At 38.4% G+C, this 16,139-nt stretch overlaps 1 protein-coding gene across 2 annotated transcripts in view; it reads right to left on the bottom strand.

Annotated features, from left to right (window-relative positions):
- Positions 1–15,230, bottom strand: part of slc4a10b (solute carrier family 4 member 10b) — a 29,979-nt gene extending 14,749 nt beyond the window's left edge. The window contains exons 1-7 of one of the 2 annotated variants that reach the window (XM_005723411.1): positions 15,011–15,230; positions 13,932–13,973; positions 9,430–9,511; positions 2,383–2,538; positions 2,132–2,270; positions 1,539–1,699; positions 1,205–1,390 (exon numbers count right to left, since the gene is read on the bottom strand). In XM_005723411.1, the coding sequence (XP_005723468.1) occupies positions 1,205–1,390; positions 1,539–1,699; positions 2,132–2,270; positions 2,383–2,538; positions 9,430–9,511; positions 13,932–13,973; positions 15,011–15,058 (814 nt within the window). In that variant the 5' untranslated portion in view covers positions 15,059–15,230. Of the gene's footprint in view, positions 1–1,204; positions 1,391–1,538; positions 1,700–2,131; positions 2,271–2,382; positions 2,539–9,429; positions 9,512–13,118; positions 13,279–13,931; positions 13,974–15,010 lie in introns of those variants that run through there. The other variant, XM_013908387.1, reaches the window with a different exon arrangement.
- Positions 15,231–16,139: the final 909 nt, after the last annotated feature.

The raw sequence follows: 16,139 nt of genomic DNA, 5'->3' as shown, positions 1-16,139 counted from the left end.
ATGTCTGTTGCTGCCACATGTTAACGAAAAACTGAACAGCTAATGATGGCGACCATCTGAGTTTATACTTTAACTGAAAACATAAAATCTGAACAAAACTTAGTAAATGATGAAGTATTTGAATGCAAATATTAATTATTCAATAAATTGTTAAAAACTGAATTACTTCTGTTTTATTGTTCAGTTGGATATCTATTAATGAACTGCTTTGTAACTAGTTTCATTACACTCCATGGTCACCTGCACTTAGTAGCTGATTAATTTCATTAAATAAAGGCAAATGAGGATGATCACACAGAGATAAGTACAACTTTCTGGAGCAATTATTGATTTAAAAAATGAATTTCAGCAGTGTTGCTGTCTAAAAAAATCCATGCTCATCAGCGTGATCACTGCCAAGCTGCCTGACAGGTTTGGCCTAATTTCTGTATTCATTAAGCAGCAGGGTCAAAAATTAACACTAATTATAGTGTCTAATACACTCACAATACATGACGTGGAGCTTATCTCAGATTGTTGCTTTAAAACGGCCTGTTAAAATAAAACAATACTAAGAACACCCTCAAATGAGAAAATCTTTGAACAAACAGTTTGGTTTGTTCTGTAACTAATTTAGTGATCTGGGATTCTGGCAAACCTTAAGCTTATAAAATGTAGCTGGCAAAGATAGTGGAAAATAGAGCTTCCAGTTACTAAATTCAGCCCAAAATTCAATCAAATAGTTTTTGCACCATGAAGACCAATATTAACATTTTTTTATACAGCCTATTAAACATTTTCTTTTCAATCTTCTCTTTAACTTAACTGTTTCTGTCTACCAAAATTATCTATTTTGAGTTGCCAGTCATGAGAGTTGCCAACATAAATCACAAGAAGCCTCTCTGCAATGTGTTTTTTGAGTAAAAGCTAGTAAAGGGGCAAGGGCATAGTGTATAAACCAGCACCTGTTCACTTGAGTGGGGCTGTGGCAGGTGGGTGGGCAGATTGTGGACAGAATGAGGAATGAGCAAAAGATGGAAATATGCACAAGTTAAGACCATATGTATTAAAGACACATACACATATTGCGCATTCACAAATTATACACACTAGAACACTTCCAACAGTTGGTATAAGGCAACATGTTGTGACCACTTTAACTAAAGAGTGATTCTTTCTTTTTAGAATATTATTTTATAGGAGACAGACTCTCAGGTTTTCTCACCGTTTTTATCCAGATGAAGCTCAGATGTTTTCCGGCCAATGTCAGCGATGGAACGTACAAGTGGCAGGCGATTAGCCAGCTTCTTCTGGTTCTGGTGATGGTGCTGCTTCAGTAGTGTTTCACGCACTTTCTTTCTGAGCTCATCTCCCAGTGGTGAGTACAACTCCTGGTGGTCTAAGACCATGTCTAAGATAGACAAACGCAAGCTGATGCATTCAGTTTCTTGCACTTAAATCTTGAGCAAATGATTAATAAACCCATATTTATACATTGAAAATAGTTACAAATTTTCCCAAAAAGTAAAATTTCTTGAAAACAGAATTCAAGTCATTACCTGCAATCTCTTCAATGGTACTTGCCCTCATATCGAGCAGCACGGTGCTGTTGATAATGCAGCAGCGCAGCTCAAACAAACTGTGAAGAGACAGCGTTGCTACGTAGGGCTTGCTCCATCGTTCCCCTCCATCCTCAACATCCTCCTCAAACTTCAGCCACCTGCAACAGGAATTTGAGTTCCTGTCAGGAGAGGCCAACAGACCACAAACTGGCAGGCCATCTGTTCTAGCTGCAGTAACAACACTTATTCATTCTAGGTCCCTCTCTGCTCACGTATAAGTCATATATTTCTCTCTAAAATGTACTTTTTTAGTCTCCTTCTTTACTGCTTTTCTTTAGTGTATATCTCTTTAAATAACATGTCAGATTTACCATGTCAACAGAGATCCATAATCTTTGATACATACAAGAAAAGACATCTTAACATCAACAACCATTGCAGACATAAATGAATTTAAAAATGCGCCACAATTGCAGCTATGAATTGCAGTTACTTAATTTAGTGAACACAAAAACATCAGTGTAAGTGGATATTTTTAATCAGAGCTTTCAGCGAGGACCTTGTAGATAATGTGTCCATGTTGACAGTACCTGGCACTTTCCCTCCACTCCGAATCCTCTCCTTCCCTCACACAGATCTCATCCATCTCCGTGAAGAGATCATGAGGAATGTGCTCCTCATCATCATCCTCTGTACCCAGCAAGAACTGCACTCTTTGGGACGGAGTATCTAGAAACGCAGTGGATTCAAATAATTGGTACAAACTGAGATTAACTGTAGCCAAGATCCTATGGTTATTACAAAGTAATAACTGGCTGCTTTAAAGCAATAATGTCTGTACCATAAATCGGAGACTCTCTACCCTCCACCAAGGTGCGGACTCGCTCCTTGCTTCGCCTCCTGCTGTACTTGTTTCCATGGTGGCGGTGCCGGCGATGGCTGCGGTGTCTGGTACTGCCCAAAGGGACGTGGACCCCAATGTAGAGAGTCCTGTGACCTGGGGACAAACATGATTAAAGACTATAAAATACACTCACTCTGCCCAGGTTAAATGCTACTTCTGTGTGTTAATCCATTCATCCTGCGTATTTTTATTTTATTCGAACGCATGGCTCAGACAGATAAGATGTAATCACGTAATGGCTACTGCCGCCAGGCCACACTGAGCATTAACTCGGGGTCAGCAAGGGGCAACTTCCAAGCCTGAAAAATGAAAAATGAAGCACCAAAAAGGTCAACGGCGACTCGTGGCTTCCATCCTAAATAGTCTAAATTTAAAAGCATGTTTACAGTCTGATGTTTTGAGTTGTGTGAGTCCTTGTGTTTTGTTTCCCCTCATTGTGTTTTATTCCATCATGTTTCCCCAGCCCGTCACGTCTGTGCTCTCCCTCGTGTTCCCTCGCTCCCTCTCGTCTGCCTCTCCTCCACTCCCACATCATCTTTCGTGTTTTATCGTGAAGGTCCCATGTTTTCATGTTCATTCTGTTCAGTATAGCTTCCCCTATCTCGTTATTCGTGTCAGCCGTGTTCCCCGTGTGCTCCCAGGTCCCTCTTTATCTTTCTGTGTATTCATGTCAGAGTCTCCCTCAGTGCTGTGTTGTGTCCTCCCTCATAGCTGTGTGACCTCACTGTGTTTCCTGTGTGAATTAGTATTTCCCGGTTTAGTTTTGTATTGTTGTGTATCGCCTTTTTCCCACTCAGCAAATAAAGCTGTATTTTGAGTTTAAGCCCTGTTTCCAATAGTTTGCTTTTGGGTCCTTCTCCTGCCTGCACACAGCCGGTTGACTACCAGAATACTAAAAAGCACAACCAGACGCACTTCCACAGATTGGACACAATCGCTACATTGGTGTAAAACTGCAATCAGCAGTGTCTGTTTGTGTTTAACAATTTTTTTTTTTAAAAACTGTGGTTTGAGAAGATTATTTTTCTTTGACCTTTTTGCTCAAACATTTAGTCATCAGATATTTAACAGCAGATAGTTCTTTTCATCCACAGATTGCAGAAAAACCACAATAATCCAGTGACACTTAAATGGAAAAGCCTTCTTTATCTGATGTATTATTAATTATTATTTCAGCCCAGTTCATCGTGATCTCTTCAGGCGCCTGCAGATTTCTGTGTAACTATTATGTAATGCGCTAATGTCATACTTGGTACATAAAAACGTTACCTAACTCGACAAGCAGTTAAGTCATTAATGATACATGAACCAGAATGAATCTGTGTCCAAATTAGCTTAAACAGAGTTGTGAATATTAAAGCAAGTATACTGTATGCCTGTTACTTCTTATTTCTTCTGCTTCTGCTTTAGTATATATTTTTTCCAGGTGTACTGGAAAAATGTATTCCCTTTACTCCTTAATGACAGATGGGAAGGTATCGACTGTTTGCTCCTCCTGTAACATGTCAGCATGCCCTGATCATAGCAGGAGGCAAACTGAGTGCTAGAACTGAATCTTGTGTCTGATTAGCTTCACCTGTTTTTAGTGGTTTCTAGTATCTGTATAACTGCAGTAAGATTTTGGTTTGCATTGAGTCGAGGCGTGGAGGGTTAAAGGTCTGGCGGCCTAAGGATCTGGTTTTGTTGACTTCAATGAGTGATGACTTCCAGCTTGCACTGGCGTGATTTGAAGCTGGGTGTGAAGCAGATGGGTTGAGAATTAGCACCTGAGTCGATGTCTGAGGCAACGGTTCTCAGTTGGAAAAGGGTGGAGTGCCCATTTCAAGTTAGTCAAACAATAATGTAGACTGTATTTTGGATAAAAGCTGCAGGTTTTGCCTTTTTCACTTTCATTTTGTAAAATGCAAAAATTTAATGTAACTTTGCAAAACAATAACAAAAATAAATACTAAAAATTATTTAAATGGCATTAATTATATAACTGAGAATACTTTAAGAAGAAATGTTAGGCTGTCGTTATTATTATTATTTTGTTTATATATTTGTTACTTACAGTGAATTATCAGGGAACACAGAGAGCATGAGGTAGTATGAGAGTCTTCTAAATCAGTTAAATGTATTTCTATAACTGTCTGACTTTGTGTTATATGTTTTCTTGCAGTTACCTAGTAATGAGGTAATACCTGGTGATACTGGGCCCTCTGTGAATTTGTGATGCCTCACTGTTGATTCATGTCTGCTTTCTTTTTTATCTTTTAAATGCTAACCAAGCCTGAGTGGTAGCAGGTTATATAATCAGATTTCAAACTAGACAGGATTATATAATCAGATTATTTTTAAGTGATAATAGGCCCTTCTTAGATTTGAGGGGGAAAATGTGCATCAAAATTATAACTACACTGTCAAAGATTATTCAGCTACATGTTCATTATGGAAACAATTTGCCAGGTTGCCAATTTTCTTAGTTAAACAAAGGAAGAAGAAACAAGGGTTACATTAAAATAATAATAATAATAATAATAATAATAATAAGGACCATTTTAAAAAACAAACAATAAAACTGTAATAAATTAATGGAAAAGTTTTTTTGGTTGGTGGATTTGTAATACTCTAGTACGAAAAATGCATATTAATTCCACTGATAAATATAGATGACTATAAATATTGTGACCTGGTCCATTTTAGCATACGGTGCAATATATTGCATTATTTATTTTGCGATAAAATTACAACAGTACATTTCAAAGTAATCCAATGATTGTACTGTACAGTATATGTACCGTCCTGCTTACAGCTACACCTCTTTTCTTTATAGTTTGCTGTGAAAATTGTACCATGTAACCATAAATGGACAGTATATAAAACAAAAACAGAATTTTGTTTCTAACAAGCTTGAAGTTCAATCATTTTACAGCCACCTTTGTTGTATTTTATTTAAATAGTCTTCAGGAATCGTTCATCAGGCTACCTGTAGGTCAAATGTATTTATATAGCACTCTTTTTTTAAGTTGGTGAAATCCAATATATACAAAAGATAATAAATTAAAATAATAATAAGATTTACATGTGGGTGCCAGTTTAGTTCAGTGGGTGAGCAGGTTGCATGCTACAGTGGGATGCAAAAGTTTGGGCAACCTTGTTAATAGTCATTATTTTCCTGTATAAATTGTTGGTTGTTACATTAAAAAATGTCCATTAAATATATCATATAGGAGACACACACAGTGATATTTGAGAAGTGAAACTAAGTTTATTGGTTTTACAGAAAGTGTGCAATAATTATTTAAACAAAATCAGGCAGGTGCATAAATTTGGGCGCCACAAAAAAAGAAATATTTGGTAGATCCGCCTTTTGCAGAAATTACAGCCTCTAAACGCTTCCTGTAGGTTCCAATGAGAGTCTGGATTGTGGTTGAAGGTATTTTGGACCTTTCTTATTTACAAAACATCTCCGGTTCATTCAGGTTGGATGGCTTCCGAGCATGGACAGCTCTCTTTAACTCACACCACAGATCTTCAGTAATATTCAGGTCTGGGGATTGAGATGGCCATTCCAGAACGTTGAACTTGTTCCTCTGCATGAATGCCTTAGTGGATTTTGAGCAGTGTTTCGGGGCGTTGTCATGTTGAAAGATCCAGCCCCAGCGCAGCTTCAGCTTTGTCACTGATTCCTGGACATTGGTCTCCAGAATCTGCTGATACTGAGTGGAATCCATGTGTCTCTCAATTTTGACAAGATTCCCAGTCCCTGCACTGGCCACACAGCCCCACAGCATATAGAACCACCACCATATTTTACTGTAGGTAGCAGGTGTTTTTCTTGGAATGCTGTGGTCTTTTTCCTCCATGCATAACGCCCCTTGTTATGCCCAAATAACTCAATTTTCGCTTCATCAGTCCACAGCACCTTATTCCAGAATAAAGCTGGCTTGTCCAAATGTGCTTTAGCATACCTCAAGCGGCTCTGTTTGTGCTGTGGGCGGAGAAAAGGCTTCCTCTGCATCACTCTCGCATACAGCATCTCCTTGTGTAAAGTGCGCCGAATGGTTGAATGATGCACAGTGACTCCATCTGCTGCAAGAGGATGTTGTAGGTCTTTGGTACTGGTCTGTGGGTTGACTCTGACTGTTCTCACCATTCGTCGCTTCGGTCTATCCGAGATTTTTCTTGGTCTGCCACTTCGAGCCTTAACTTGAACTGAGCCTGTGGTCTTCCATTTTCTCAATATGTTCCTAACTGTGGAAACAGACAGCTTACATCTCTGAGACAGCTTTCTGTATCCTTCCCCTAAACCATGATGGTGAACAATCTTTGTCTTCAGGTCATTTGAGAGTTGTTTTGAAACCCCCGTGTTGCTACTCTTCAGAGAAAATTAAAAGAGCAGGGAAACTTACAATTGACCCCCTTAAATACTCTTTCTCATTATTGGATTTACCTGTGTATGTAGGTCAGGGGTCACTGAGCTTACCAAGCCAATTTGAGTTCCAATAATTAGTTCTAAAGGTTTTGGAATCAATAAAATGACAACAGTGCCCAAATTTATGCCCCTGCCTGATTTTGTTAAAATAATTATTGCACACTTTCTGTAAATCCAATAAACTTCATTTCACTTCTCAAATATCACTGTGTGTGTCTCCTATATGATATATTTAACTGACATTTTTATTGTAACAACCAACGATTTATACAGGAAAATAATGACTATTAACAAGTTCGCCCAAACTTTTGCATCCCACTGTATATGTCCCGAGTGCAGCCGCAGGGAGTCATGTCCGACTCGTGGCCCTTCGTAGTGTCTCTTTCCCCAGTGTTCTGTCTATTTTCACTGCTACACTATCCAATAAAGTCACAAATGCTAAAAAATTAATTAATTAATTAATTAATTAAAAAGATTTAAATGTGTCTGAGCAGTGCAGATGTGTAGTGTAGTGGTAGATTATTCCATAGATGTAGTGCTGTGCTGCAAAAGCGTGATCACCTCTCTGTTTTAATCTAACAGAGCAACTGGTTAGATAACCTCAGAACTCTTCCAGGTGTTTAAGTGTGAAGTATTTCAACAGACATTTCAAAGCTTTTCTTTCAATGTTGATTGCCATTGGTTCTGTTCTCTGTCAAGATGATCCTACACTGCTTCAGCAATATTGAGGTTCAGGCTCTGGGGAGGCCAATCCATGACTGATGGTGTTCCACAGTGTTTTTCTGTCCAGGTATGCTTGTACTGTACTGGCAGTGCGTTTGAGACCATTTTCATGCTGTTAATCAGATGCTTTCCTGATGTTGCTGCATGGTGGATCAAAGTCTGCAGACTTTGACAGCACTTTTCCACATTTATAATTTCAGTATTTTTAACGAGATCCCCAACTCAACTGGCTGAAAATGTAGCTCTAAACCTTGAGAGTGCCTTCAACATGTTTTACAGATGCCTATTATGACCTCCCCTGCACATACTAATGATGATTTGAACCAAAAATTCAGATTCACGAGACCTGTTACACTGATTTTAAGACCAATTCTTGTGTAATTTAACATTCCTTGGTCTTTTCTGCCTGATTCTCTTCCTTAAGAATGGATTCTTGACAGCTATACCCTTCCAGTGAGACCACTTCTGAACATTAAATGGACCAACTGAAAGGCCAGATCAGTCTCTGAGGTCTGTTGTCGGTCTTTGCTGCATTTTTTGGTCATGATTCTCAGATACGGCTCTAGATCATTTTTAGGCCTCCCCCTGTTGTCTTCCATTTCTCCAGTTTTTTCAGATTTTTTAAAGAAACACTGCACACTATCCCAAGATATGCCAAGTTTTTTATGTTTTATAGCTTTAATAGTATTTGGGGAATCATCTTCTTGGTGCACAAAAACACTATTTTATATGTCAAACTTTGTTATCTTTGGCACTTTTTATAGATTCAGCTAAAGAAATTTAAACAACTGATTTGTTTTTGTGACAAAATGCCTAAAGATACTATTTCAAACTGGTTCTTTACTAAGTTGTCTATTATGTGTAGACACAACATTGGTTCACCCCCAGAGTTAGGTACCAATTTTACTTAGGTTCCTTTTTTTAATGTTTCTGAAAATTGTCGGGCATAAACACTGAAAATAAGTGTAAATGCAGTAAATGTTGTATCTCCTTGTGGAAGTATAAAACAGCAATCATGGAGAGCGAGACAGTAGAGGAGAGAAAGAGATAGAGAGAGTCTGTGTTTGCACTCGAGTCAGCCCACTCAGTTCACTGCAGAACAACACAGGGTTGCATGTATATACAGTGTGCTCTGGAATGACTGTTGAAGCTATTCCTAGATGCTACATATATGAAAAACACAAGTAATTAATTAAGCTATTCTGTTATGAATATTGTTGTTCTGAAGCACTTTACAGTAACATCAAACTGTTTTTCAGTTCAGTTTATTTTTGATTTTATATTCCACTTTGGTTTCATAGAAATGTATATTTAAAGAAAGAGTGTAATTATTTTTACTATTATTTATATATTGAAAGAATACATCTACATTACGTATGTATGTGCTGTTTTAACATAAAACAGACAAATAAAAGAGAATACCCCTGTTTACCAATATATATATGTCAAAAATAACTGTGATAACGTGCTAAACAAAATAGATTTTTAAGCTCCAACCTGGTAATTGTAATTCACTTTCACAGAAAAGAGAATCTGTAACGTTTTGATCATCTGTTTCTGCAGATGTAGACGGTGCTTGCTCCTGGCCTTTAGTGGCCCAGAGATCCCACGGTTTTTGTCTTTGTTTCGATTGTCCGTGTTTTTGGGCAATTGTGAAATTTCTGATGCAAACTCAGCTCACCCACAGTTTCTGCCTCCCACTCTGCTCTTATCTTTTAACTGTAAAAAAGCTGTCAAGAGGAAAGCAGCAGTTGGGAGGACAGAGTAGGCGGTCTCAGCTGCAGAAGCCTTTTCACTCTTTGACACTTTTGGTATTTCCCAGCACATTGTGTACATCCACGTACCTTCAAGATCTTCTTGCTCAAAGTTGGTTCTCTGCTCGGACCGCGTTCCTCCTCTGTCCACCACCGCTTCATCGTCATTTCTCTGTTAGACACGCAAATGCATGCACAAATACAAATTCAGCATTATGAACATCGTTCTAAAGCACACTCATACAGTGTTACACCAACAACTGGAAGAAACATCATCCTGCAATATACCGGCGTATCCCGACTCAACATAGCATGAAATAAAATGTTTGTTGACCTGGTGCTCCCTTGCAGAACATTATGAACAAACACATTATCCAACTGAACAGTGCAGCTGCCATGGAAACTAATTGCACTTTTTTATCTTGGAAAGGAAAGAGTATGATCTTAGTCCAAACAGAAAGCTTCTCACAATGCGAACAATAATTTACCCACCCACAAAGAAAGTTTTACTTTTGTTCAAGATGTCTCCTTTGTGGTGACTTGGAACTGAGTTCAAAGGGAGAATCACTGTTTGATTTAATTTGATCAAGTAAGCATTCCTCCTAACTGGTTGTTTATGTTAACGAAGCACATTACAGTTCATAGTTTATCCGTTGTTCAATGTCTTATAACAATACTTCGCACATTCCAAATAAATTACCCTCTCTTTGTTAAGATATTATATTTGTTTGTTTTTTATTGCAGCAAGAACAGTTTTATGAGTAGATACAAGTTTAAAAACCCCGAGTCCTGCAATAACAATTACAAATGAAGAGGTTAGGTAACTTAAGGACTGCTCAAAAATTAAATTATGCTCAATTACACTTTTAGTCTTATACCTTACTAAAGTAGCTTTACATAGTTCCCTGTTGACCCTCGGTTCCTCCTCCTCTGAATCAAGCTACACTCTCCCTCACCTTTCCCTTCAATCCGGCTTTTCTTTTAGTTGGCTGCCACTTGAAAATTTAAGGCTTGAACAGCAGATGGGTGGGGATGTTTCTGCCATAGCTGAGTGCTTCAGATGACTGTTTAAGGAATATCGCCTCTTCCTGACATCATACAGAGTTAAATGTAAACAGAAAATGGTGCAACTGAGCATTTAGAGGAGTCTGAAACCCAAGAATTTACCTCACTGTGATTACTTGAATATCCATTATTATTTCAAACTTTTAATATGAGCAAAAACCTTAGCAACAATTTAAATATTAAAATTATGAAAGAAAACACAAAATAGCATATTAAGACCCTTTCAAGACTGAGCATTTCCTACATCCTCCTGTCTTATAAACCTGCAGGTTTAAAACCATTCATACTGGACATGGATTTAGATGATTAGATTCAGATCTCAGAGAAAACCGGCAGTCTGTGGTGTGAAAGCTTATGTAATACTTGTGAAAGATAATGGAAGTGAGGAGGTGGTAAAAGGGATTCAGAAAACCTTCAGAAATCATTATTTGTCATATGAGAACAGATAGAAACCCAGTGCTTTTACCTTTTCTTTAAAAAATATTATTTGAATTTGGATTTATAAAAAAATTCAAAGCTTTGAAGGATTACACAGATGAACACCAACAGCATGAGCACTTACAGCTGAACTCTGTGTGCTCATCTGATGGATGCATAACCACGGTACAACATAAACAAGGCGCAGGACAGAAAGGGCAAGTTTGATGTAGAGTAGGCTGAGGTCACTGACTACAACAAAACACAAAGCCCGCTCACTCCAGCTTCATGGTGGGTGGAGAGATAAAATGGTATTTCTGTCCCTGTGCTTCATGCAGATTTGTACAGGAAGTTGGCAATACACATATTTCCTGACATGTGTCAATGTGCCAAATAAACTAAATACATGCACAAATCTGTGAAGTATTATAATGAATCTTTAAAAAATGAATTTGCACTTAAAAGATTGTTACATTTCTCAAACTTGTTCATCCAGAAACTACAACAAGAATGGGTATCTTAACAAAAAATACCAGAATCAAGCCATGTAGAGCCATGTAACATGTAACAGAAGTCTACAACACCCTAAAAACTCAATAATTATTGTGTTTATAAGCATAAAGGCCAAAGTTTAGCACAAAGGTTTTTTTGCAGGTTATTCATTCAGTGGGCTTAAACACATTAAACTAAATTTTAAATAGACCGATTTCTTTAAAGCGATTTTTTTGATTGAAGCACTAAAAAAAATACATTTATACATAAAATAATGAGGAATGCAACAATTTCACTGCCATTCATGGGTCTGATATTTAAATATGCTGACTTATCAGAAGTAGGCACTTTGCTACGTTGGTGTTTCTTAGTCCTGTCACAGTATTGACCAAAAGATTGAAACTCCTTTACATGCTTTGAATCTCTTGATTTTAAAAAAAAACCCACCAATATTAACACAGTCAATATTTTTGTCTTGAAAGCTTAATACCAGCTTTTTCCGTGAGCCATCTTAACCTCCAGTAGACCGTCAGAGCATTACGATAATGAAGGGCACTGCTGTTTACAGCTGCAGAGCCACATGGGCATGCCAAGCCACGAGGCTGATGCTGTTAATCTGTCTACAAATGCACAGCTACGGATCAACATCCTGCTCAGATTAAAAGCCGGCATTTATTACTAAAACACCAGCCACATTAGTCTGTGAGATGGTATTAATGTGCATCATGTTAATGATAAATGGCAATATATGTTATTCATTGTAGGAATGTTGTATACACTGAAGCAGTGCACTATGATGTGTCTATAACCTCTATTTTGTGTGGTTTGTATGGGTTTACTGACTAAAAAGGGTGCTAAACTATAAACACAAAAACCACTGATATACTGTTGTCACCTTTTAAGGAAGCTGGGCTCACATGAGAAAAAGATCTGATCAATAAATACTGTGTCAATGTGACAATCTGAAGTTTTAAAGGTGGCTATTTGAGCTTGCTTTGTTTCTTATGTGAAGCACCTTGTAAAATAAGGTTAAAAAGTCCTATATAACTAAAGGTTATTATTCATATTATTACTATTGTTATCACTTCAATTTCAGTTATAAACTGACTGGTTCCTATAAGCACATTTTACACCTGAAGCATTTAGCTCTTAAGAACAGATGCAAATATTAAAAAAACAAAAATAGTTACAATGTTGTATAGTAGTCTGATTACTTTCCAGAAACCACACCCAATGCACGCACAAAGACAGCTACTTTCAAGACTAATGATCAGCATCCACCCAGTAAAATCATGTTAAAGGCTGCTGGCACACCACACAGCTGAAGTGATATCACAGGATGTGGCACATACTTGGATCTGATCCCTACAGATGGCTGTGGCAATTTTGAATCCATCAGTGGCAGCGATATCATTAACCGCACAGGCTTTCATGTGGCACAAAATGTACTGTAATCCTTAAATGTTTCTGCTTCGAACTTCAACATCCTGTAAGAGGACACATTAGCGCCAAATCACTTTTTAACCAGAGCTGCTACGTAAGGTGTTTTGCAGCTCTGACCCCTTATTTTTGGCAGACTTTAGGTCTGCATCCATCCCCCAGCTGCAAAAAATGTTGCACTTGCCAGTTTTTAATCGGGCTTTTCCACTGATTCTGGACACACTGAAAAATCTCTTCGCTAACCAAACACTTTTTCCCTTGTTAAACATGCAGCAAACTTGGGTTTTCAGCAGAGAGAAACTTCACATCAATAAAACAGTTCACATCATCAACATAAATGCCTGGCGTCATGAGCTGTAGCCTACCTGATTGTTGAAAAACCAAGGTGCCTGTTCGTTTTCAGACTGCATGAGCTCTCCCTTAGTGTCCTCTGCTATTTAATCAGTAGTGACTGAATGAAAGACAGTGTAGAAGCTGAGCTCCTGCTGCCCAGCTTCACACCATGTCTGATAAATGCTGATGCCCTTCTGCTGTGTCAAACAACTGTAATTTGTGATCGAGCATCTATCGACAGTTCCGCCACTCTGTCATCATGAGATTATCGCTGTGACATCATCAATGCTGCACAGCAGATAAACCTTGGTTTATATAGTGTCTCCTCTCTGCTTTGTATGTATATAAAGTAAAATCACAAGGTCATTGTGTTACACTCAATCCTCTTGGAGTGTTCTGCTGATCCAAGAATGAACCTGTTATCTTCTTTCACTTATGATATAGTGATAATCAAATGCAAATGATAATCAATGTAACTTTTAATAAGAATGGATTGGATTTATATAGCACTTTTCAAGGCACCCAAAGCGCTTTACAATGCCACTATTCATTCACTCTCGCATTGACACACTGGTGGAGCTTGGAGGCAAGCTACGGTTGTAGCCGCAGCTGCCCTGGGGCAGACTGACATATCGTGCCATCGGCCCCTCTGGCCAACACCAGTACGCAGTAGGGTAAAGTATCTTGCCCAAGAACACAACGACCAGGACAGAGAGCTCGGGGATCAAACCGGCGACCTTCCAGTTACAGATACGCTTCCCAACCCCCTGAGCCACGGTCATTTTTATTGGCAAGTTCACCCTAACGGCATCCATCTAAGGTGTAAAACCCAAGGAACAACTCACCAGACTTCTTCGCCCAACTGAGGATCCAATGGGAGAACTGGCCTGAAAAGACATAAAGTTGCAAATAAAGTTTATTTAATAAAACACCAAATCAAATTTTTAAAGTTGAACATTTCCAAAAGCTCAACTCAGTCCTTAAATTCTTAAAACTCACTGAGTTCTGTTCAATTCTTAACTGCTGAGTGAGTTTTAAGGTGAGGTTGTGACCTTACGTTTCAAAGCCAAATCTATACTTGGCTCTAAAAGTCGTATTAGAGGGTTGCAACTCCCAGCATTCAGAGAAATGGAAAAATCAGTTTTCATAATAACAGCCAGCAGATAATGACAACAAATCTCCACTAAAACGATCGGAAAAGACCAATGAACACGGGTCCTCCTCCCTCTGTGAACATCCTCTATGAGATGACTTCTCCAAATGACATGCTCAAGCAGAATTTGAATGTGTGAAGACTACCTGCTTTTATTAGTGCAACTTGTAGCTATGCCTGATTTTACATTAACAAGATGAAAGTTATAATATATTTACATAATATGATGATAAAAAGTCACTTCTGTCAGAATTATGATGTATTAATAGCAACACAGCTGTCACAGCAGGGATTTACCTTACATTTGCAAAATGTTATAGCATGTTACAGCATCACTGAATTAACACAGCATCATACTGAAATTTAAAGGAGTAGCAATGAAAGCCTCCCAATGTCTGTTTCAATTCAGATATTTTACCATCATGCCTCTGGAGATGAAGTTACATTTTGGCTCACTAAAAGGATGAATTCAATAAAATATTACGAGCTGACATACTGCCATTCCTCTTGATTGGAGTGGCAGCGTGCTTTCAGTAGATCCCTGCAGGTGAACCACAGCTCCTCAAAACTCCACAGTTAACTTAATTATTTAACCATCTGAGAGCCAAACGTTTTGAATCTGCTTCCCGATTTCTTTTTTTTCCTGCCTCTTTTAGCAACATCTTTTTTTTACCAGTACTCCACGCAGTACACGCACTAAGCTTGACACTAGTCCTGAAATATTAATGTACATTAGTAAATATTTGTCCCAAGACATCAGTTTCTGTTTACCGATGGCAGCAGCGGCTCTATCTGAGCACCCTGATCCGCAGTATCCATGTTCCTCTCTCAGCAGAGCAGCGTATCAGAGAGACGGAGCAGAGACCTCCGGTGCGTGTAATCCTGTCAGGTGTAGCGGTAACTGAGCTACTATCACATGTTTATATCATCGCCGCTCTGCAGCTCGCTCATGATTAGCGCTTCTCTGACGCGCTGCCTGTTCATAAAAACCACGCGCATCTCTGCCAGCTGACGCGGACGCGTCACTCTTAATATGTTTTGTCTTTTTTTTTTTTCAGGCACAGAGGAAAGACACCAATTATCAGGAGATATCAAACTGTTTCCCTCCAGTTTGTTTCCAGTTTATGTCCAATTATTAGGCTACATATTCCTGTTTCAGTGTGGCTTCCAGTACTTTATGGATAAATACGAATAGCTTCATTTTTAGGCTGCAGCAGAACTCTGAGCTCTGTCTGCCCCCCTCCCCCATGCGCTACACAATATCTTACTTAAGACCAAAAAACGGGCATGAAACTGATTTAGGCCTACACACTGAAACTAGTCGCAAGTTGATTTAAATATTTAAAATAACGTTGATGATCATTTATATTTAACATTTTGAGAGTTACTTTTTCTTCTCGCGGGAGAGATCGTCGTACAAGCAGACGTGTCTTCTGGGGGATCCTGAAATGTGCGTAAGAAAAAGGAAAAGCTGTGAGTCTGTTTAGGTCTGTTAAAATTGGTGGCACTCGGGTCAAAGTCCTACCTTGATAAATACAAGATATTATGTTATTTTGTAATTTAATATGTTTGTCCATATGCTGCTAGGACAAGTGGAAGAGCAACAAAAACATACACGATAGTTTCCATTGGGGCTTGTGGTTTTGTGCCCGGTGTTGTGCCAAAAAGGGATTTCCGATGTTTCTCCGCTTTTTCATATTCGTTTTACTTATATAGGCGAATAGACTTTAGTGAACACGATATACAGAGGAGTTAGATGTAAAATAAAGAAATTACTTGTGCTGTTGTGTTACTGTTAGAACCAATCCAGTCCTTTTTGGTCACTTGAAAAATCTTCTTTTTTAATATGTCATATTTGCTTCAATTTCTGCTACCTTCTTGGCCAAATCACTGTAAAAAA

The sequence above is a fragment of the Pundamilia nyererei genome, unplaced genomic scaffold (assembly GCF_000239375.1).
Source record: "Pundamilia nyererei isolate P.nyererei 1_Seehausen unplaced genomic scaffold, PunNye1.0 scaffold00009, whole genome shotgun sequence".
In the NCBI taxonomy this organism is placed as follows: domain Eukaryota; kingdom Metazoa; phylum Chordata; class Actinopteri; order Cichliformes; family Cichlidae; genus Pundamilia; species Pundamilia nyererei.
The sequence above is the reverse complement of the archived record's forward strand: the minus strand, read 5'-3'. Positions and strand labels throughout refer to the sequence as shown.